Here is a 24248-nt window from a genome sequence, read left to right on the forward strand (position 1 = left end):
ACATGCAAAGCCAGAAGCTAATCAGCAATACACGTCTATCTCTGATGATATCACTTACCACAATAACTTTTCTTATTTTAAATGCTTCTTTTTTTAGAACCTCTTTCTATCCTGCATAACCTTCCCCCCCCCCCCCCATTTTAATCGAGTATCGCGAAAGTGGAATTAATTGCCTCGAATGGTATTTGCGATGGGTATTTTAAGTACGCTGTATAATCACGTGACTCAAAGCAATTCCCGCGAACTTCACGCTGAGAATATCAACAAGGGTCGTGGATTTCGACAAAAGAATTATTCCGCATCATCAGTCGCCACGCGTCCTCTTGAATTCAAATGAATTGGGGAACGAAAGTATATCAGTACGCGGACACGAGGTTAGGGAGAAGAAATGAGCGGCAATGGCTGTGATAAGTTTCACGCTGGCACGTGCATTTCTATGGTTTATCCTTGTTCATTTATTGTGTAGGTGTGTGTGTGTGTGTGTGCGTATGTGGGGGTGTGTATGTGTGTGTGAAAGAGAGAGAGGGAGAGGAGGAGAGACAGACAGGTAGACCAAACAGACAGACCAAACAGACGGATAGAGTGCGGTGAGTTAGGTGGCTATGTATTGCCCTGCGACGACAGACACATGAAAAAAAATATGAACGCAATATTGTGATCAGCATCACAAACAACGATCAAAGTTGATTTCTGATTCGAATACTGATTTTCATGTGTAAAAGTTGTAGCTATGTTTTCATTTCCTCTGTGTGTTTATAGGATCACTACTAAGTTACGAAGTTTCCCCTGTACGAAAATCGGAATCCCCGTTTTATGCAAATCGCTCAAATCTGAGCCTTTTTTACCTGAAGAATTCATAATTTTAACTAGACACTTTTTGACACCTCCATGCATTAAAAAAAAGATGAACAAATGGAATGGGCTGCGATTCAAAATGAGGTCCAGGTCACTGTAGATCTGCAGTCCATGTGGTACTGCCTTCTAGTATATATTAGATGTAAAGCAAGATTTAGTTCATATTGGAAATAGGTCTGACATTAAAACAAAATGAAAAGAAGGCAAAGAACATTTTTCTTCCCCCCCCCCCCCACGGGGTTCATGAGTGAATATCAAACGGAATTGTAGAACGTAGAACGGGCAGACGAATTATGACAGTTCTGTCGGTCGTCTAGTAGCTCGACTGTCGTGGTCTCTCTTTTTGTTTTTGTTTACTGTCTCAAAAGTTTCCTGTATATGATTATTTGCGTCCATTGCTTATGATACATTGACAGCATCAGGCCAAGCTCATTTTGCTTGTGCATGTCAGTGAAAGATAATATCACTTTCTGCTTTTATTCGCAGCTAGGAGAGGTGGACGAATTAAACACAGCCACTCATTCCGTCGATTTGGATGCGAATATACGTCACCATGACAACGGGAGTGCCTATTCTTCTATTGTCTGCCATGCTCATAGTCACGATACCAGAGGTCTTCTCTAGCTGCGACATACGTAAGTTATTTTCAAGTGGTTGTTGTTATTGATGTCATGAGGGAAAAGTGCGACATACGTAAGTTATTTTCAAGTGGTTGTTGTTATTGATGTCATGAGGGAAAAGTGCTTCCATTTTTTTCTTCTTTTTTTTTTCAAAATCAATGGTGATAAACAATAACTGTATATCATTCAAACAACTCTTTTTCTTCACCATAAAGTCAAAAGACCTCAAACTGATTTAATGTGTTTACCATTTGAATCATATTTCAATCGTGGTGGTTATGATATGCGCGTGTTTAAATGATGTTTAATTGTGTGTGCTTGCGGCATGTCTCTCTCTCTATCTATATATCTCTTCTTCTTTTTTCCAGCACGGGTCCCCGCTGGCATCGCCTATAACTTCACCTACACGGTCACCAAGAATGAATCAGCAACTGAAGCCGGAGCAAAATACCGTCTCGACGCCAGAGTAGATTGGTCATCGCTTAACACCACCGGTATACACAACTTGTAGACGTACTCCAGTACTACCTCACTTGTCTATCGTTGGACTATGGTAGCCATCATTCGGAAAAAAAAAAAGAATAATGTAACGCTGAATGACTTTCGCACACGATTATTTTCGTTGTGATATAAGAAACGCTTTAATCAAATTGGTCAAAAACTTAGTGAAACAACATAAAATATCGCGATATTTGCTGAAAGAGTACTTTGGAAGAGGGGGTACACCATGTCCAGCAATCCACAATGCCCGCTTAACCGATGAGCACTAATCAATAGCTGACAGCGCAAGAATGAAATATGGCTCAAAAAAGAGGAAAAATTATACATGATAAAATAAATAACTATCCTTATAGACTCTACCACTACTACTACTACTACTACTACTACTACTACTACTACTACTACTACTACTACTACTACTACTACTACTCCTACTGTGTTACTACTACTACTACTCCTACTACGTCTACAATAATCATGATAGTGATGATGCTCAGTGATGATAGTCGCAATAATTATAATATGAATACTAGTGATAATATCAACGATAGTGATAACGATATGTGTGCCATCCACTTACTAAACCATTAAAAGGCATGGAAAGATTTACGAAGAAAGTTAGTCGATCAACTGTAAGGCGAACATTATCTCCAGTCCAGATTTTGATGCCATGAAATATAGTCTGTTTCCGTAAAATAATGGAAAGGAGTTCCATAAAAGTGGGACACGAACCGCTAACGTGTCTTCGCCAACTATTCTTCAAACATTGTCAAAGCGATAGATTTTTACACCCTCTTCTTGTATACTGAGCAAGAATAGCTCATGTATGTAAATGTGCAACACGATGATCGCACAATCACATGATTCCTCATGAATACCACTTTGGATTCATCTGCACCTTCTTGATGGTTTTTTTTTTTTCTTTTCTCTTCTTTTTTTTAAAATCAGAAATGCGCAGTCGCGGGAACTATACCGGATTTGCTGCCCGTTTTCTGAAGTTACCGACATCACATATGCCAGTCTATTTTTCGTGTATCAACGGTTTACTTGATTATACCTACACTGTAAGTTTTGTACGAAACGACATTTTCAAGTTGCTTTTGTATGTGTGTATTTGTATGTGTGTGTGTTTTAATTATTAAAATATTACATAATGTTCATTACAATTTAGTGTTGAACTGATGATTGTTCATCTTTCTTTTCAATTCACAATAATGACCTTATTTGGAATGACTTTATTTTGAATGCATTTTGAATCGTCTAAGAGTACCTTGTGATCTGAAAAGGAAAAAAAGCATTAGTTTGCAGAAATAATTCAGATATCGCAATCGTAATTGTATAGGATGGTACCCTTTTCATGCTGACATGACTGTAAGTATCATGACATTTTACGATATTTTATGAACTAATTCGCATATCACTTGTTGTTTTTTCTTCTTTCCAGAACCGCACAACGATCGTCTTTGAGAACGTAAATTTTGGATTTAGATATCAATTTCGAGTAAGTTGTGCGTGACAGTATACAGTTTAGCATCACAGTATACACTGTAGTTTGATCTTGCTGAATGTACCGGAAAGGAAACGCTGCGCATTTAATTTGATGACAAATGATAATGGATGAATATGATGATAATAATCATTGTTATCAAGAGCGATATAAATGATAGAAATAAGAATAAGATAATGACGATAATAACAACAACTTTTGTTATTATCATCATTAGTAGTAGTAGTTGTATAAGTATTATTATTATTATTATTATTATTATTATTATTATTATTATTATTATCATCATCATCATCAATATCAATAATTATTTTAAAATCATACATTTTTGTCAGTTAAGTAGAGACTTACAAAACGGCGTGCACGTTCTTTTCAAAACTCACACCACACCATGATCAGTGATATCCGTGAAGCGATGTCTCAAAGCATGCTTCATTTTTGTATCATTATTTTGTGCATTTCTTCTTCTCAGATAAGAAGTGCCCGTGTGAATGGCGATCCGGAGATGTCTGATAAGTATCGACAAGAATTTACGCAAACACCAGGTATGTTTACTCGTGTGTGTGTGTGTGAGAGAGTGTGTGTGTTAATTTGGATACTGAGAGGGGAATGATATCCAAATATATATGTGGATCGAGTGAATGCACATTATACGTAAGTAGAAAACATCAGCAAAGTCTTAGGAAAGTCGCACAATCCGTTCAAAAATTATATATTTGTTTAAGTTTTGGTACCGCCATCGATCAAAGAGAAGACTACAACGGTTCGTAGCGTCATTGAAGGGCATGAAATATGAAGGAAATATGAAGAGAATTCAACCTATTTTCATTTTTTAGCATATGAAAGAGCACTTGACGTATAACCTCTTTCAGAAAGCAGTAAAAATAGTATTGCACTTAAAATGATAATGTCGCGAGAAAGTATGCTTTTCACAAGAAAAAAAAATAATGAAAATTTTGTGTAGTCTTCTCATCCAGCGATGGCGGCACCGAAACTGTAAATATTAATAATGGTTGCTCGGATAAAATACCGTATACAAATATTGCTGGATTCCCTCAATCCACATCCACATGTATTTGGGTTTCCTTAACCTACAAATCTGTTTCCTCCAAGAAATTTGAATTTTGCGTGGATATCCTAAACGGCACATCCAACTCCCATTGACAATTACGTAATAACGTTTGTTATTTGTCGGTTTTTGTTTTGTTTTTTTTTTTCAATTTGTTTGGGCCACATCCACGTCAGGCTCAGCTTTCATGATACAGAGAGACATATTATTCTCTTATCTTTTTCTTATTGTAACGTAATGCTGCTATTGCTAACAGTAAATTGTCAATATTATTAACGGCAAATATAATGTGTTGTCCTCAAAATAAAACCGCTTTCTGATATTTCATTATTTTTAATTGCAGATTGCTACAAAATGACAGGAGACGAGAGGTTTTGCATGAAACAACGTAAGTATATTATATTAAACTACGGCGATGTACTTTTATAATAATTGTATATGGTTATCTTTGATTGATCATGTTTGTTTCTGTCGAAATGTGTGCCGTAGTTTCATCACCATTTTTCCCTATGATTTGTTGTTTTTTATGTATGAGTTTTGTTGTTTCATTTCTGTATATCTATGTTGTATTTTATCCGCACGAACCTGCGGAAGAACAGTCTTCGGACTGAAGTATGTTGCCGTGCTTAAATAAATGAATAAATGAATGAATGAATGAATATTATGTATATATATTTACCAGTTTCGATAAATTTATTGATTTGGGTGGGAATGGCAGTGACAGATAGGAGGCAACCTGCTTTGACCTCGCCTAGTAGGCGCCTTGATCAGAATGAGAAGGTGCATGAGGGGGACTTCTTAAATCTTACCGAGATAACTTGTTTGAGACAGACGGACACCTTAGCACCATGTATGGCGAGTCACCTAGCTTGGCCTGAACAAGGCGCAGAACAATTATTGAATAAGGCGCATAAACATAATTATTGAATAAGGCGCATAAACATAATTATTGAATAAGGCGCATAAACATAATAATTGAATACATTCCTTGGTTATCTTTGCAGCCGTAGGGGAGACGAGTGCACCACGACACTTGCTCACCTCCTGTAATGTTGCGGATCACGGAACCAACCTGACCGAGGTCTCCGTAAGCTGGTTGCCACCCTTACATACAAAGGGCAACTTGAGTTTCTTCAGCGTGATATACAGTGACGTCACAACTACCCGCCATGACGTCACTGAACAAGTCAAAGTTGCAGAGGTGCTCACGCAGAGATTTCTTTTCATCTGTCCCCCCCCCCCCCTCTCTCTCTCTCTCTCTCTGGCGTTTCGTTCCTTTTAAATTGAAATGTGCAACTGTTATTTTCTTCCAGTTGACTGTAGCTTCCATGTGCATTCAGACACACAACGTTTGCCCAATGATTGTCGGTGAAAGTCCCTGTTTCAGGCACTTTTTTTGATTTTCGGACCTTTATTTTTGAGGATTTTTTTTTTTTTTTTTAACTTCCTTACCCCTCCACCGAAACCCCGAACCCTTCTCCTGGCGGCAATAGCTCCCTTAAACTCCGGGCTGGCCCGGGGTTATCGGTGATACTGTGTCTTAAAGGGAAAATCCAGTCCAAATATAAGTTAGTCTGATAAAAAGGAGAAATATCTTACGAGTGCAACAGGTAAAAATTTGAATGAAATCGGATGAAAAATAAAGAAGTTTTGCTAATTTCTTCAGAACAGTTCTTTTACAGGGGATAATATGAATATGCAAATGAGTGAGGTAACCATGTCATACCGTCACAATTTCCCATTGATCCTGTACCAAAAAAAAAAAAAAAAATGACGAAAATTCAATATTTCTGTCATTGAAGTCTGAATCATGATGTCATTCCTGGTTGAATAACTGCAGAATAGTGATCAGATAGATATACCAGGATTTGAGCCTCGGGCATAATTGCGTTTGAATGGAAAAACTGGAAATTTCAAAATTTTATGTACAAACTATATGGCAAGTTGTTTGGGAATGACATGCTCAATTTGCCATTTGCATATTCATATTGAATGTTCAAGAACTGTTTCCCCAAATATAGCGAAACTTCAAAATGTCATAACTCCCTTAATTTTCATCCGATTTCAATCAAAATTATACCGTTGAACTCGTAATATTTTACTCTTTCTTATCAGACTAAGTTAGATTTGGACTGGATTTCCCCTGTAAGAAAGCGTGTACGCATTATAAATCGATGCACTTTTGAGACGGTCTGTGCTAATAACTGTGAGTTTCAGGTGCAGTGCTATGGTGCCTTTCGTCAGATATTTTATTTCTTAACATACGTATTCAATCACACAGTACTGGTGAAAGGTAGGAACATCTCGATGCAAGCAAACTGGGAAAAAAAAAACATGTGGAAGCTTGGTCATATAGTGTATACAAAAGTAATAGTAGGATAGTAGAAATAGTAGGATAGTAGAAGTAGTAGTAGTAGTAGTAGTAGTAGTAGTAGTAGTAGTAGTAGTAGTAGTAGTAGTAGTAATAGTAGTAGTAGTAGTAGTAATAGTAGTAGTAGTAGAAGTAATAGTAGTAGTAGAAGTAGTAGTAGTAGTAGTAGTAGTAGTAGTAGTAGTAGTAGTAGTAGTAGTAGTAGAAGCAGCAGCAGTAGTAGAAGATAACATTGTTATCATAATAAATGATACGGGTAGTGAAGTATAATGAAACGAGAACTATAGGCCTACGATAATTGTCTTTACTATTGTCTTTTAATTTGATATGTCATGTTCTTTTGTTCTCTTTACAGAGTGGATGGGATGGGAGACGTTCATTTCGCTTCAATCACTCTGCAAATCTTCTGTCCGGAAAAACGTATAAAATAACCGTAAGTAATACCATTACTGCCTTGAAATTGAAAAAAAATATACACCAATGAAATAGTTCTGTCAAGTGTGGATAACAGACAGCATTTAGGACCTAGTAGGCCTATATATCATGTATATGTGGTTGGTCTGTGTTTGTAACAATGAAGTATTACTGTTGTAGGATTTTTTTTTTCCAAGTCGATTAACTACGATACCTACTGGCAACTGGGTTCTCAACATAGACCGAAATCTTGCTTATTACACTAAGCAGGGAGGCAGGTGCCACCGAACGTTTTTTATTTGTTTGTTTGTTTGTTTGTTTTGTTTTAGTTTATTTTCAAAGTGGATAGGGCTGCGGGCACTTGGAATGGAGCAAGGATCAATTCTCCTCTCTCCAGGACGGAACCTACAGGGTCCCCCTCCCGATTTATTTTTCGATATTTTATTTATTTGTTTATTCACTTATCTATTCATTTGTTTATCTATTTATTTATCTATATATTTAGGTAGTTAGTTCGTTATTCATTTATCTATTTATCTATTCATCTATTTATCTATTTATGTACTTATTTATTTTTGCAGACCCAAATCTTTAAATTTACGCTAATGTTTACTGTTTCCTCGCTGTCTGACTTCTTCAACAGACGGCTGCACGTCTAAGTGGATTTTTTTTTTTGATGATGCTAAATTCTATTTCAATTACTACATACTACGTAATATTTTGGAATAAAATGGATCTCAGCGTACGTACTGACCCCTGTCTGTCACTCATTTCTTCGCCCCTCCCTCTCGTGCCATCCACTACATTTGCCTTTATGTGGTTCAAAAGGTCCTGCCTTTTACGACGGATAGGAATCCATACTATAACATCACCGTAGTTCTGAACACGACTACACAGTGCAGTAAGTATTGGTTGCTTTTTTCCTCTTTGGTTGCTAGCACTATGCCTATTTTTATAATCTTTTGACGCTTTCCACCTGATTTGCTCTAGTGGTCAAGAATAAAAAAAAAAAAAAAAAATCAGCATCACAGTAAGCTCAACACTCCATTGAGTTTCACATCTATATGTAACACTTCACTCTTTTACTCTTTAATGGCTCTACTCTTTAATTTAAACGAATTATGCAGTTAATTGAGTAATATAGCAGTCTCAGTAGTTATCCGCTCATATCCGCATATATATTGATGTTTACTAAAACTTAAAGTAAAATAACTACGATGATATCTACTCGTAATTGATAATTACCAAGGCCAAAGCGAAAACAAGAAAATATTGCAATTCGCATGTGCTAGTTCGTCTTTTTTTGTGTGTTTAAAAGAGGTGGCAGAATGTTCAATTTACGATTGTTGATAAACTACGATAGGTTTGTGTGTGTGTGTGTGTGTGTGTGTGTGTGTGTGTTTGATAGCTAGAGGCTGCACAAATTGAAATGGAATGACGTAAGTCGGAAGGTATTGCGCATGCGTTGATTCTTTGTCATGTTAACTGCCTGAGGGGAGAACGCGATGTGCTTGCTTTGCCGATCTCGACGTGGGAATTGATTGCGCCAAACAAACTCAACTCAAGGTGAAGGCTTGGTCCACAAAGACGTCGTGTAAGCGGCGCATTGATGGCGTGCAAACGGCGCATTAATGACGTGTAAACGACGCATTGATGACGCGAATCTCATGCTGATACGACGTCTTCACTTCCTTGATTTGTGCATAGGCAAACCGTCGGCAGTGCCTTCATCAACCAAGGCACCACTGAGCGTAGCCCCGCCAAAGATTGAGGAAACCACAAACCCGGACAGCAACGGTTTGCACGTCAACCCCGCGCTGCTGACCGGTCTTCTCACTGTCGTCGTGGTGCTGGTGGTGTCTCTCGTTGCATTCATCTGTGTGAGCAGACGACGGATGTCTTCGTCCGAGAAAGCCGTGTTCGTCAGGTACCCGGATGAGATCAGCACCACCTACTCTTGCGCAACCAAAAAAGGTATATGTCACCATAATTTCCCGAAAATTAGCATGATAGAAACCATGATAACACATATCATTATCTCATACAAGTTTGAGGACAAAATGTCGGCTGGCGTTCCAATGATAAGTGAGTTGATCTGGAAAATTGGCACGGATACCATTAATGTCAAACAGGAATCACGCCACATGTGTACAGTTGATTGTAAACAAAGCAAAGTAATTTTTTTTTACCTCTGTGAGAGTACCTAAAATGGTATGTTAGTTACTGTTAGTTACACTGTAATGTAGGTTAGTATCCCTACTGGAATGAACAGAGTGTCACGCAGTGTGTTAACAATGTGCTCGCACAATCGACTATGTGAAAACGCTCAGATTTAACAGTGTGAAGATGATTTCACACTGTGGCGTGGTTTTTCACAGAAAGTTTCACATAGCAATGTAGTTTTTCACACCGTAAATTGATGATAGACAATGCGTTCACAATATGTGAAATCTCGTCACACTGTGTTTCATACTGTGGAATATTGTGTTCTTTACAGTAGGGATAATACATTACATTATATCATACTTACCTATAATTTTATTGTCTTTTCCTCTGAAGAAGCAACCTTGTATGCGTGAATTTCATGGAAAGATTTACAATCCGGTCCACTCCAACATTCCCTCTCAGATACGTACAACCTCACAAACGCACTTGGAGAGGACATCGACCCGATCCTGCAGAACTTGGAGTTCGACCGATCGCTCCTGAAAATCGAGGACCTCCTCGGCAGTGGCCAATTCGGCAACGTCTACAAGGGATTCGCCTACGGCATCAACGGCAAGGAGATGTACATTCCAGTGGCAGTGAAAAGCTTAAAAGGTGAGACACAACGTGGCGACTATAAAGCCCGCCACACACCATACGGCTTTCGGTCGCGCGACTGACAGACTTTGGATCCGAAATAAATCACAATGGCCTCAGAGTAAACACCATTTGTTTATTTCAGATCCAAAGTCACTTATAGTCATGATAGTCGTGAGACCGAAAGTCGTGTAGCGTGCGGCGGGCTTGAGACGTTATGTGAGTTAAAGTATTAAGTCAGCCAGTGTGACAAAATTGAATACTGAGGGAAAAAAAAAAATGTCCCAAGTCTCTTGAATGCACATGAACGTGGATTAGGAGGTCTTCATGAAAATGCATAGATTGGTGAAAATTTTCGGACAGTGTTAACGAACGGAGGAAGTTCATATTGCAAAGGAATGTGTTCAGATATCGGTTTCCAAAGAGGATATTCATTCACACGTTGCGTCCCTTGATTTGAAATGTTTTTAGATCCAAAGGCTCTGATGGCAGTCACTACTAGCTACAGTCGACTCCCGTTATAATGAAGACCTGTGACCGGCAGTTTTCTTTCGTTATATCGAAATTTCGTTATAACCGAATGAATAAAGGATACAAGACACAAGGTACAAGGATACAAGGCACTTTATTGTCTGTGAAAATGAATACAGAAATTAGCTCTCCACTGGCATATCCCCCCCCCCCAAAAAAAAAAAAAAAATGAAAAAAAATAACAAACAAACAATAAAAACCATAGAGCCGATAATGCTGGGGCCTGAATTTTTACTTCGTTCTAACCTGAATTTCAATATAACCGTGTTCGTATAATGGCGAGTGCACTACGCCGCTTTTTGGGTCATCCACAATATCATTACTTTTTATGAAATATGTTATATCTTCCACAGGCAGGAAGTCAGATTATAATGAACATTGAGAAAATCGAGCACATGAGAAGGAGCATGTTAGGCAGTTATTGTGTGTTCAGCTTGCAAGGCAATTATTATTTCCGAAGATCAATCTAATCATTCCGTGATTAATCTTCGTTAATATATCTATATTTATGCTCAAATGATTATTCATGCAACCATCTTTATCTCGGTTGAGATGAGTCATTTTTATCGGTCACAAAAATTTAAAAGAAGGAATGTGAAAGAGAAATGTCTTCTCTGCAGATGTGGAGGATCCAAAGAGGTTGTACATGTGAGATTATGAGAGTAGGTAGTGAGTATATAACCTGTTTGGGAGGATCATATGACAGTGAACCGTTCTCTATGTAAAATTTTGAGACAAATTTCAATCTTTTTGACAGCCCATAATATCAAGATAGATTCACCATGGAGAAAGCGGTGCCGGCTGGCCATTAATTCGAACGATTGACAACCCCATGCGTTGTGACGTAAATGCCGGGGGTCGGTAATGGTCGTACTTTCTAGCTCCTCGCAGTGTACGCTCCCAAGATAGTATGTGCATTCCCGCCTCACTCTCTAAGAGTCTGTCCGCCTTGTTAATTCACCACACGACTCGGCTTTCCGTCCCTCCCTCTCTCCTAAGAGAGTACCACAGTGGGAAGAGCAAGATGCTTATTAGTTTTCGTCGCCGCGGTACTCCAAGACTTGCACAGCTGCCTTGACGCGGTGAAACTTCTTATTTGTGTTTCGACCACACCGTCGATGACGGAAAACCCCAACGTACCATTGAGATTGAGTACCTGTTGGACGTAACCAATTCGACCGCTAACTAATCGGAAAAAATCCTGATCTTAGCAAGCTGACATCAGCGCCCCACTTCTCTCACGGGGCAGTCCAGTAGACCGTGTACACCCGGAGATTTTGTCTGCGCGTTCATTTTGCCCAACTCTTTATGACGTCCAATATTATGTCGAAACTTAAACCTTTATGTATATTTTGCGATGGATGTATGACCGAAACAAATATAACGAGTGACTCATAAATCATGTCCAGCCGCATGACAATATTGATCCCTTCAAATGAAGTACGGACGCCATTTTGTTCTCGTATCTGTCGAGATAAGTTTCCTGAACAACGCGTTGCAAAATGAATTACCTGTACAAATCAAAAAAGGCCATAAATTCTTGTTTGGACCGTAGACGAAAGCGATGTTTCATTTAAGTGGATATACGATGCCGTTGACAAAATCAAACTTGATGGCAAGAAAACCAAAAATAAAAAATAATGAAATAGATAAATAAATAAATAACAGTCGCAGCAGAGGCTGGCAATAGTCTTCTACATCGTATTTTGTGGTTTTGTCGGAGCTCATCTATTTCGTCTTAATCAGTTTCCCAGATTGACGATGATCGCTCTTGACAACGATTATGTTGTCGATTTGCGACTTATGGAAAAAATTGTAACCCTTGATCGAGACTTATTCTGTAAGTCGTATATCTCGTTTTCATTCCTCTGTGGTAAATTGCTAGAATTTGAAATCGTCGTCGCAGGAAGAACGAATGGACAAAGACAGGATAGGTTAATTTGTTTCAGTAGCACTGCCAGTTAGATTGATATTGCTCAGTGGAAACCCAACAGATGCCATTTTCGAAATTGCTAGCGACTTTGACGAGTCCGTTCATGAAGTCGTTGACGAAGTTACCTCGTTCTCTTTTCGTCCGTCAGAGAATGCCACGGCGGCAATGAAGGCGGACTTCATGGACGAGATCAAGCTCATTGTCGAGATCGGCGGCCATCCCAACATCCTGCCTATCCGTGGCTGCTGTACGGCCGATGAGCCCCATTACCTGATCACGGAGTTTATGGAGTACGGCGACCTTTTGCACTTCCTTTGGAAGTGTCGAGAGGTAAGAACAGAAAAAAAAGACATAGATGATAACTTCATTCACCCTGATAACTATCCATCTACGCGCAACACACGTTCACGCATGCACACACATATACACAGACATTCACATACTTTATATATGACAATCATCTTAATAATGATAATAATAATAATAATAATAATAATAATAATAATAATAATAATAATAATAATAATGATAATAATAATAACAATAATAACAATAATAACAATAATAATAATAATAATAATAATAATAATGACAACATTATATTATTATTATTATTATTATTATTATTATCATCATCATCATCATTAATTTATTAATCACGATATCTTTTTGCACACATGCGGCTTTAATCTAGTTGGTGAAATACTCGCAATGAACAATAAAATTCTATGATAGAACAAAACAGAACCAAGCCACTGAAATGTGGTTTCCGAGATTTTGCGGGTTAAATATTCCCTTGTTGTTGTTTTTTTATGTGGTTGAACCAGGCCTCTTTTACATTCCCGTTTCTCCCAAGTGTCATTGGATGGTATTCGATGATAAGGAATTAGATACTGTGCATGACTGTGTGTGGTTTATAACCTTTTGAGGGAGAAAATATAATTCTTTCCGAATTTTACCGTAGTACAACAATTTTGCCGTGTGTGTATGAAATTCGATCCAGACGCTTTCACGTGTATTATCTCTAAGGCTGAACTCTGCTTTAGATTCAAGCAGACTATTAGGATGAGAACGTTTAAAAGGAAGATGCGACTTAAGGTTAGGGTGGTTTCAGCAAAACACGTGATAATAATAGATAGACATTGTCGTAAATCGTACCTGTATTACCGTAAACGGCGTATACGTATGATGTGTAAGGTATAACGCCCTTTTTACAAGTTTTTTTTTTTTTAGTCAGTAATGGACGTTCGTTAATTTTACACCAAAAGTGCACGTTTCAGATGATGAAAGATCGATCAACGCTATTGTCTGAACATTATTTTGAATGGACTCTTGAATTAACAACCATAGCCTTGATATTGGAATGCATTATGCGCCGGTATTTCGTACCTTGATTATCAGAGGAAGTTATTCGATGATTTTGATTCAATCGTCAATTTGTTCTCGTTCTAGGAGAAGAGCATTTTAGAGGACCCAATCTACCGACTAACAGCGACAAGTCAGCTTCAAATCGCCATTCAAATCGCTCGTGGCATGGTGAGTGTGTCTTCATTAACACAAATGTCTTACATTGGAAAATGAATAAAAAAAAAACCAATAAACTGATTTATTGAATTTGGTTATTCAAGCTCTACCGTTACTCGGGCTTTACTTAACAACTATGGGTAACTTCCAGGAATTTTCGTTGCGTTTCGTGGAGCTGCGAAATCAGAATTCAAAGCCACAAAAGTAGAATTTGGAGGAGCAGGTGAAATATGTCACCCAATACAAGATGTCGGTGATCGCCCATTATTGAGGCTTTACGGGGTGAAGAGAATTCAACGAAAGAAGAGACAGATTTTAATATTTTTTTTTTACCAAGCAGACCTGAGCACAGATTGACTACTGAAGATTTGTAATATTTTGTTTATTTTATATTAAAATGGGGAAAGCAATACTTGTGCTAGTGTGTTTATTTGTTTCTTTGTGTGCCTGGTGGGGGGGGGGGGGGAGAAAGTGGGAGAGTGCAATAACATGAATTCCAAAGTATTCTTCTTATAGAATTAGGACTGCAAATTGTCCAGATGTTGCATATGAAGGAATATTAATAATACAATTTAAAGTTTCGTATGACTTTAAATAATAATGTGTCTTTCAGGATAGGAGAAGTGACTTGGCACCATTGAAAGAAATTTGATGAGTCATCAGTTTTTCTTTGTTGAATCATGTAATGAGATGTATCCGTGATGGACAATGATTGAATCATATCGTCCACACTCCACTGCTGACAAGCAAAGCCATTGGAAATATTTTAATCATTTATCATCACCGATATCATTCCTATGAAGGTCACTCTATCATTCCATGTCATTCTTCATGTTGTATTAATTGCTGTATTTAGCTTACCTTGGTATAATAGTAAGCAAATAATCAACGTTGGTGAAGGTGATGGGACAAACTATCACTCCCGAGGCGATCTGGATGTAGCTATCTTTCCGAAGCTAATGTGGAATATAATATCTGTTATGCAAATACAAGTATACATCGCACTATACAATGAGGATGTTTGTGTTACGATTTGGAATGACAATTAATGAATGAAATTAAAATGAAAATCGATGACTCATTTTTTCCATTGCTTCAAACAGGAGTACCTCTCCACTACGATGTACTACCACGGGGACCTGGCCGCGCGAAACGTACTCGTCGGCGAGGGTCTGATCTGCAAGATATCCGACTTCGGACTGGCAGACGACATCTATCAGCGCGGCTACAAACGATTGGCGCCGGAGCGCAAGCGGCCCGTGAAGTGGGTTAGTCTGGAGACGAACACACAGGGCAAATGCAGCATCCAGAGCGACGTGTAAGTTGGGCGCATCCAAAAAATATAATCAAATGTATTTTCACACCTCGCAGGGAATTGAAGGAAAACACATCTTGTTTACCAAGCGTAATCTGCTCATTACGCTTTTTATTCTTCTTCTTCTTCCTTGTGCTGAGTGATTTCTAAGAGAGAAAATCACTCACGGTTTTAGAATTTGTTTTCAAAGTATTTGCCCGGTCTTTGCACAGAAATTGGTTTCACGAAACGTGCGGCATGACACGGTTACAGTTCTCTGTGCGCACATGTGAGAAACCAGACAGAACAAGATTGTCAGAGTTTCTCGTTTTTTCTCGATCGTAAACAAAAAAAGAAAGGAAAAAGTCATGGAAATGAGTCTATATGTAAACAAAAACAACACCAAGAGGCTGTAAATTCACAGAAATGAAGTACACTGAAGAATGATTTCCACAAAATGTAATGCATTTCCCAGCGCACTCTTACATCCTGGTTTGTGGCTTTGAAAAAAAAAAGAAAAAAAAAGGTTAAAAGCCCGTACAAACGGTGTAATGTTCGCATATGGGTGGTCCAGCAAAAATTGTGGTGTATAATACAAACTTGATTCTCTGCCCAAGCCACCTTTTAAAGAGAACTTGAAAAGAACTTAACATCAATCCTAACTCTACGGCCGATACAGACCTGTTGTAAACGAGATTATTGACTTTTGTAAATGGTGGTCAAAAAAGTGGTTAATGTCATTGATATCAATCGCGTTCAAGCAAGTCGCCATTTAAATGATGTAGGCCTGAATGATGGTAAATGAAGGATTGTTTATCATAAAATATGCCACCATCGCTGACGAACACGAAACCCAGCTATTGAATTTCCTCCCAATTCTGCTCCACATACCGGTTGTGGCAAGAAGTGCGTGAAACTGAAAGACCAATTACCAGCACAATCTATTGTGCGAGACATGACACCCGACGTGCCTGCGGTGTCCGCGATGTTGCCCTATAACTGGTTAAGCGAATGACGGATGTACGTGTCCTTGATTTTGCTGGCATCAAGTTCGGGAAAGTCAGTCGCGCAAAGCGTGGGGTGAGGTAAGGACAGCGTAATTTTTCGGAGCTTGCGTCCGTGCTAAGGGGAAAATCCCAGCCGAAAGTGGTGTAAACAAGGAAGAACGACTAACTTTGTTTGTCGTATTGTTTGGTGTCTGTCTGTTTATTTGTTTGTCTGTGTGTTTCGCGCGCATTGAGCATAGCAATACGGAAAACTTCACTTTCTCGACGACTGAGCTGGCTGGTACTCTCACGAGTGCGCATGCTCATTGACCTCAATCTGCTTTAGATGACCGAGGGAGACCCCATTGGAAAGCATGCGGCTATTGAAAGAGGTTACATAGTAATAGTATTGTAGTATGATATAGGGCCCACACCTCTTTGGAAGCTGTTCACCTAACAGAGACAACCTTGTAACCAGTCACGTGTTAGTTAGAGCATGAAAAAAAAAAATGATGGTAGTCAGAAATATTTCACACCTCGCCGGGAATTAAAAGAAAACAAGTCTTGTTTAAAAACGTAAGCTGCTTATTACGCGCGTAAAATCCTCCACTTCGCCTTTCACTTGACTCCCGAGAGTCTCTGTCTTTCCTTTTTCTGTATCTCCAGCGTCTCAATCTTTTGCCCCGTCAAAAAAAAACAAAAACAAAACAAAACAAAACAAAACGTCAAGCAATATGTTGACACTGGCCTTTAGAATAGGACTCTAACCGAATGGCGCACTTTATTTCACAGCGGGCTGTGCTATTTATACAATGGTCATGATGAGACCAAAACCATATCATATTTTTCACAAGGAAAGCGCTGTATAGATTAAAATCAGTGGTTATTCATTAATATACTAAATGCCTTTAAGTGTATGTGTTATAAGAATTAAGAGTTTTGATATACGTCAAAATGTCCGTTTTGACAACTCGTAACATCGCTGTTACCCTTCCTCAATAAATGGAAGAAGGTATTCTGCCAACTACACCAACACTACCAACATGAAACCGTACAGACCCCTTTTTGCATTGATGCATGCGTAGAACCAGGGAGGTTCACCTCCCTGGTAGAACATGGGCTAATGGGGCAAGCCTTACGCTGTTGTTTTTCTAATCATTTATTCACGGTGAGCTGATTAGGTTTGCTTGTCTGCGTTGTTTAATAAGCATTGTTTGCCATTGGGTTATTGAAAGAAGCATCTGGGCGTCTAGATCTAGTCAGTGTAATACAGAAAAGTCATCGCAACACCATATTGATTGATATTTGATAATTGATCAGTTGTTTTGTTTTGTTTTGTTTTTTGCTTCCCTTTGCTTCCTTTCCATCCTTTTGCTTGAGGCACTCTTGTAGTACACGCTATGAGTAAGCATTTTTCATAATTACGTTTTTTCTATGTCCCTCCCAACCACAGGTGGTCGTTCGGTATTGTCCTGTACGAAATCTACACACTAGGGGGCGTCCCATATCCTGGCATGGACGGTCGTAGCGTGATCGCACAGCTGCAGAGGGGCTACAGGATGGAACGGCCCAGTGTGTGCCCAGAAGATATGTGAGTAATCTCTTGAAAAACCATTACATCTCAGATCTTGGTTTTGTTTTTTTTTCTTTTGTGTGGTTTGGTGCTTTATCAGTTCATTGTAAGTGTTGAAATTAATTATTAGTACCTCAAAATATGGAGAGAAAATATCTGATTGCTTTCCGTTTAAATTAATGATTGTTGCGTGTATGTTGTTTGCATGCATACATTCAAGATGAATGTTTTGTTATGTAAAATTCTAGCAATCAAATAAAGATTATTGAAAAGCAAATCTTTCATTTAAATCTTTATTTCTTTTATTTGTTGTTTCTATCAGTAGCAGAAATTTCAAAAGCCTTCTGATTGCTTAGTTTATAACTTAGCCTTAATTTGGCAACAAATTTAGAGGAGTAAGGTTCCTGTTTCTCTCTAAAATGTCAAAAGTTGTAAACTTCTTTATGACTTTGTACAGATAAAGATTGAACCCCGCCAGTTCCATCTAATTGTTTCCAATTGTAATATCATGAAGTAAAAGTCATAGTTGCCAATTTGATGCTGACAAGGATCTGATTTCTGCAGCAAAACGCAAAACTTTCCCGGAACTTCTTTGTTGTTGTTGTTGTTGTTGTTGTTGTTGTTGTTGTTGTTGTTGTTGTTGTTGTTGTTGTTGTTGTTGTTGTTGTTGTTGTTGTTGTTGTTGTTGTTGTTGTTTTGTGGGCCTACGTGACAAGACAATTGTGTCTTCTTCCGCCTGTGCGATGGACAAGTTGTTATGTACGTCCACTGGCTGGTATTTTTTTTTATCATTGTATGATTCATTTTAGATTCGTTCAAAAAGGAAATTGATAATCAAAGTCTAATATCAAAAATTGATAGGCTAAAATATGATGATATGGTTTATTTTGTATAGCTATGACATCATGAGACGATGCTGGCACGAGAGTCCACAAAACCGACCCTCCTTCACCACTCTGTACAACACACTGGACCTCATGCTGACTGAGAGGGTGGACTACCTGACCGAGTTCGAGACCGATCTGTCCCACTACGAATTCGTGCCTTGCCTCGACGTGGACAGCGGCGGGTCCAGCTGCGACATGCACGACACGACCGCGAGCGGAGAGTGGAGACCGCTCAGGCCGGTGTGCCAAGACCTCCAGATGCAGCGCGTGGAAAGCAACGGCAAGCTTGAGGTAAGTACACAACTTATCGATGAAACCAGACGGCTTACTGTAATTGAGTGTCGCTGTACTGTCATTTTTTTTATGATATTCTTTATTTGAATTTCATTCAATATCAGGCTCTTTTTCACAATGAAATTAGTTTGAACAAGAATAAGCAGCTAAACTGAACTGAACTAAGCAGCTTCTCACTTGTGCTGCTAATTCACACTTAAAAAAACAAACAAACATACAATACAATACAATACAGTCATACCTCTTACACGCACACGTACACACACACACTAGTACCTAAAAAAGTAGAGAGAAAATTATTTTAAAAGAAATTATATGCGACAGGTAAAGCGTTGTTCAATACAAGCAATGACGAATGATGTTTGATCTTTTTAGCAAGCTCATTAAACTCAAAGGAAACACACACAAAAAGAGAGAAATGAAGAAAAGGTGTGCGAACTGTCATCAAAACTATAGTAAATCATTTATTTTCATTATTGTTTTGTGGCCACAAAAAGAGAGCGCCGTATCCTCTTGATTGAATTCGTGTGTAACCATTAAACGCCCTTTTCTCCAAAAGTGTGGAGGGCAAAAAATCTAGAAAACTGAAAAAAAAAGAAAAGAAAATTGCGGCTGATACTTTCCATGTTGAGGACGAGAAACTGACCACTTTATATCAAACATAGCAGAAACCACTGACTGACTGAATGAATGAATAGATAAATAAATAGAATTGATAAATAGATAGATGGATGGATGGAAAGATAGATAAGTAAATGAATAAATTATAAGTTTTTTTCTCTCTCTCTTTGTGTCTCTGTGCAATGTCGCCACAAACACTACGAGGTCATAGAGTATCTACATTTTCATTGCATGTCATTACTAAACATACCCTAGCTTGCTTTGCTTATACTGCCAAACACATCAACGAATTCCCTAAGAATGGGTCAGAATGTGTCAATATGAACAGCAACTAGAAATAGTCCTCATGCACATGAGGTTTTACAATCATCTTAAAGTCTTCTACACTTTCACCCAGGCTGTAAATTTCATCTCCTTATTCATTTTGTTGTTTTAACACTGATTATTCTATTAATTCTTTCTTTGTTGTTGTTGTGTTTTTGAAATTTCTTTCACCATTACCAAAGTCTTTAGCATTGATGTTATATGTACCGTTACTTTTTCCTATATTCTTTTGTATGATACTAAGCTTGACATCTGAGTAGTAATTTGATCTAGTCATGGCAGGTAATTAATATAACTGAAACACTTATCATTTTCGTAGCTATCAAAGTTTTCACTTTGCATGAGCATCCATTATCGCAAAACTTTTTGTTTATTTGCTTATCTAACAGGCTGCAGTTACTGAAGATTGTTAACATCAAAATATATGCCACCCAGCACTTAATTTTCTTCCAAATGATTATGTATAAATTGAAGAGTTTGTTTGCAAAAACCGATAAGTCCATATTTGCCAAATGGAGATATTTGCGATTAAAGGTCAAGAAAAATAAGGAGAATAATAAGAAAATTTTGGCTTCTTTTGACCATAACTTCAAAAATGTACCTTTATAGGTAGTGACCAATATATCATTTAAAAGGTATTATTTTGTAATCTGTGACAGAGACCATACTTCAAAATCTTCAAAAATGGACTTATCGGTTTTTGCGAACAAACTCTTCAGAATGCAAATCACAATTCTGTAAAAATCAATTAGCCACGTATGCGGCTCCATTAAAAAAAAAATAATAGTCATAATGTTTATGACAGCTAAACCTCCACGCTGATATCTCTCTTTTAAACCAAAACAAGCTCCTTCTTGTGTAGTTGCCACCATATGCCTTGAATGCTCTCATCTCGTAATCTCTAGTAATCTAAGTTATCATTTCGTAAGCTCTTTTTAATCACTTTCGTACTTTCTTACTGTCTTTTTCCCCCTCCTCACGCTTCCTAAGGATAAGGATGGTTACCCGTCCGCACACTAACACGGACTCACAATAATCCCTAACACATTCTGCAGGTACGAGGATCGTGGCTTCTTTCATTCACCGTGAATTTACTGTCTTGCCTAATTCTTTGTGTATTCACTTCTGAATCATCACATTTGCAGTTGTGTTGTCCCTACAACAATTTCTAGTATAATTTCCTGCAACACGATGATTTGCATTTTCTTCTTAAGGGAATCTTTGCCTCCTTTTTTGTTCGTTTGTTTGTTTCATGCTAAACATTACTGAAATCATGATTGTAGTAGCACTTTTAACTATTTTGGCCTCTTGTGATACCTGTATTGTTGTTATCCATTATGCATGTCTGTTTTATGTAACACATTTAAGAACTGTCAAGATTTGAAACACACTGATACGAGAATTACGTAAAAATATCTGGTGTCCTGAACATATACTACATTGTATATGGCATGAAATATACCACAACCTCTGCTTGCTTTATTGATAAAACAAAACAAGACAGTCTTCTATCACCATCATAAACGTTGGAAGTGAGAATGAATAGAACTGCGGTGTTTTTTATCTGTATTTGCCAAAGATAAAGCTTTGAAAATTTAATGATAAACGGTATTACCTTTATACCATTCACCCAGTACAATGGTGTCCGTAAAGCATCCCGGTCAAATGAATGATAGCCTACTTTGAACGATTTGCAGAACATGGCGACAAATGAATTGATGAATGCAAAACAAACAAACAAACAAACAAACAAACAAACAAAATGATCATGCAATGAATGTGACAATCTTAACCCTCCCGGCACCATGATGAGCGCAGGCTACGTTCTGACTAGGACGTATTCACACGTCTTTATACTTTCGTCTTTGTATTCATGTTTTCTAGGTATTTTTGTGTTAATGTTTCGAATCATTTAACGAAAAATAAATAGTTCACTGCCATCCAAGTGATTTTCCTCTGTCAATATTGTCCATTTATGCCAAACTTTCTTTCCGTTTCTTTTGTACTCCCAACAGTATTTTGCCGGACAACAGATGAGTCACGATTCTGCGTTTTCAGAGGAGAGCGCCCTCTCCGGCGAGCCCGACCATCATCTATGGTGGCGGCTAAAATCTGCCGATGGTGACACGAGAACGAACTCTCTCCACAGCGCACACTTTCCGTCGGTAGAATTCATTCCCATCATGGACTCTGATTCGGCCTCAGGGTTTAGCTCCACCGAGTCGCTCAGGGCAAGGATCGAACTACTGGACAGCGAGACGCCATCCTAGTCCAGAGCAATCCGATCTTTACGGATAATATTATGCACGACTCTTCTGCAGAGCGTTTCTCGACACTAAAATATGCATCCAGGACTCTGAGCCTAGTTGTCTTTTGTCCATCCACGATTGAAGCTGGGAAAGGGTTTTCGCTATAGTGAATAAGATAGTGTGTGATTTCTCTTGAACAGCTAAGCCGGATTTCATACCGTGACGGTGGTGGATGACTTAATTTGGACCTTTATTATTATTGCAGAATGCATCTTGGTGTTACCATGGAGACAAAACCAATAGTATTGCTGATGACTGAATGGAGCTGAGAAGAAGCCGAGAAGGTTTCCGTGATCATTAATTTGTGACTGCACATGAACTCGCGGTGCGTTCCGTTTGTTCACATTGTAAATGCGAGTTTGATGGAATTCTCTGAAATAGAATGATTCAAGAGGTATCACCCCCACCCCTACCCCAACCCCATCTGACGCAGCAGCTGTGTCTGTAAATTGTGACATTTTTACCATTCCCTCTTCATTGGGGCTTTGGATGTCGGGTATGATCGTTAGAACGACCTAGTGAGAAAGAAAGACCAGGTGCCTACTATTTTTGGTGATGACGAATGTATCCAAGGTGTATGTCTGGTGTACGCATAGCAGGCCTATGCAAACAACAAAATCTATATAGTGCTACAGGGTAAAACGAATGTATGTAGAATTCACTTTTGTCTTTGTGTAATTCATTGACACGACATTTGCTCCTGCGACAATTGTTCTGATCATATTTTTCTTCAAGGGCCCAAGGTTAGGGTTTATGGTTTAGTATAATGTGAAAATTAAGATTAGGGTTTGGAGTTATATTTGTTGGTAGGTTTTATGTCTGCCTTAGCGTGCAGATATTCCATGGGAGCAATGATTGTCGCAGGAGCAAATGTCATGGAACCGTGTTAATCACTTGCCATGCAAATCAGTATGCAACATAACTTTTTGCTTACGTTTTTTTTTTTTTTTCTTCTTTTTCGCTGGGTTATTTAAAAAACATAGAATCCTCTCAGGGAGGGAGCTAGACCAAGAGACGATGTCTATTTCGTCCTTGACAGAAAATATAGTGTATAATTATCGGCAAGAGAGTGAAACTGTTAGTCAAAGTGTATGTTTTTTTTTCCTTACAGCTTCTGGAATTGTTGTGTTTGTCTGTTAGTTAGTTTGTTTGTTCTATCACTCGTGACAACGGCCTGGTGAATTTTTACCTCAGACAGGATGTCAATGTAATAATCCGTTATGACTGTCACTTCCCTAGCACGTTTTCATTATTTCTCGTCTATTAGTTTCCATGGAAGAAAAAAATAATAATCTTTCTTATTCTCCAGCTTTCTCATGAACCTCTTCTTTTTGAGTAATTGTTAGTTTAACCGCTGCCGAAGTCTTTTTTTTTTTCGAAGGGAAGCATATCCATTGCTAGAATTCACGTGTCATATTCTACATTTAACAGTTTTGTCTAAAATCATGGGGATTTTTCTCTCCTTTTTACCAGTGTACCGGCTTTTGCTTTTTTGTGAAAAGAAAAGTTCAGGAAAAATTAAATGCGCGTTAAAAGGATTTTACTCTTCTTCAGCAGACGCTGTGATGTATAATATCTAAGGGATTTACCGTACAAATATCATTACATTATGTGGGTTATGGAGGGATCCCCTACCTGATCTAAATAAAACACAGTGTATGTAAATACCTCTGTAAATAATGCAATAATGAGATGGTTGTTATTTATCGGAGGAGGGGTATTTTCGGATTATACCGTAGTAAGAATGTTGAATTTTCTCTCAACCAAAATCTGAAAGGAAGTTACCTTTTTTTTGGCAACAATTTATTAATTTCATTCTTACAGACAGACCTC

The 24248-nt window shown here is 38.2% G+C and overlaps 1 protein-coding gene across 1 annotated transcript; it reads left to right on the forward strand.

Annotated features, from left to right (window-relative positions):
- Positions 1 to 1408: 1408 nt before the first annotated feature.
- Positions 1409 to 22376, forward strand: LOC140231201 (uncharacterized). Its single transcript, XM_072311348.1, has 15 exons — positions 1409 to 1490; positions 1844 to 1941; positions 3421 to 3447; positions 3956 to 4028; positions 5557 to 5639; positions 7279 to 7356; positions 8166 to 8238; positions 9045 to 9311; positions 9966 to 10157; positions 12752 to 12933; positions 14056 to 14139; positions 15231 to 15445; positions 17861 to 17998; positions 18876 to 19158; positions 22122 to 22376. Exons 1-15 carry the CDS (start codon positions 1409 to 1411, stop codon positions 22374 to 22376), a joined length of 2130 nt encoding a protein of 709 aa, XP_072167449.1.
- The last annotated feature ends 1872 nt before the right edge of the window (positions 22377 to 24248 follow it).

Source organism: Diadema setosum, chromosome 7 (genome assembly GCF_964275005.1).
Source record: "Diadema setosum chromosome 7, eeDiaSeto1, whole genome shotgun sequence".
Taxonomy (NCBI): domain Eukaryota; kingdom Metazoa; phylum Echinodermata; class Echinoidea; order Diadematoida; family Diadematidae; genus Diadema; species Diadema setosum.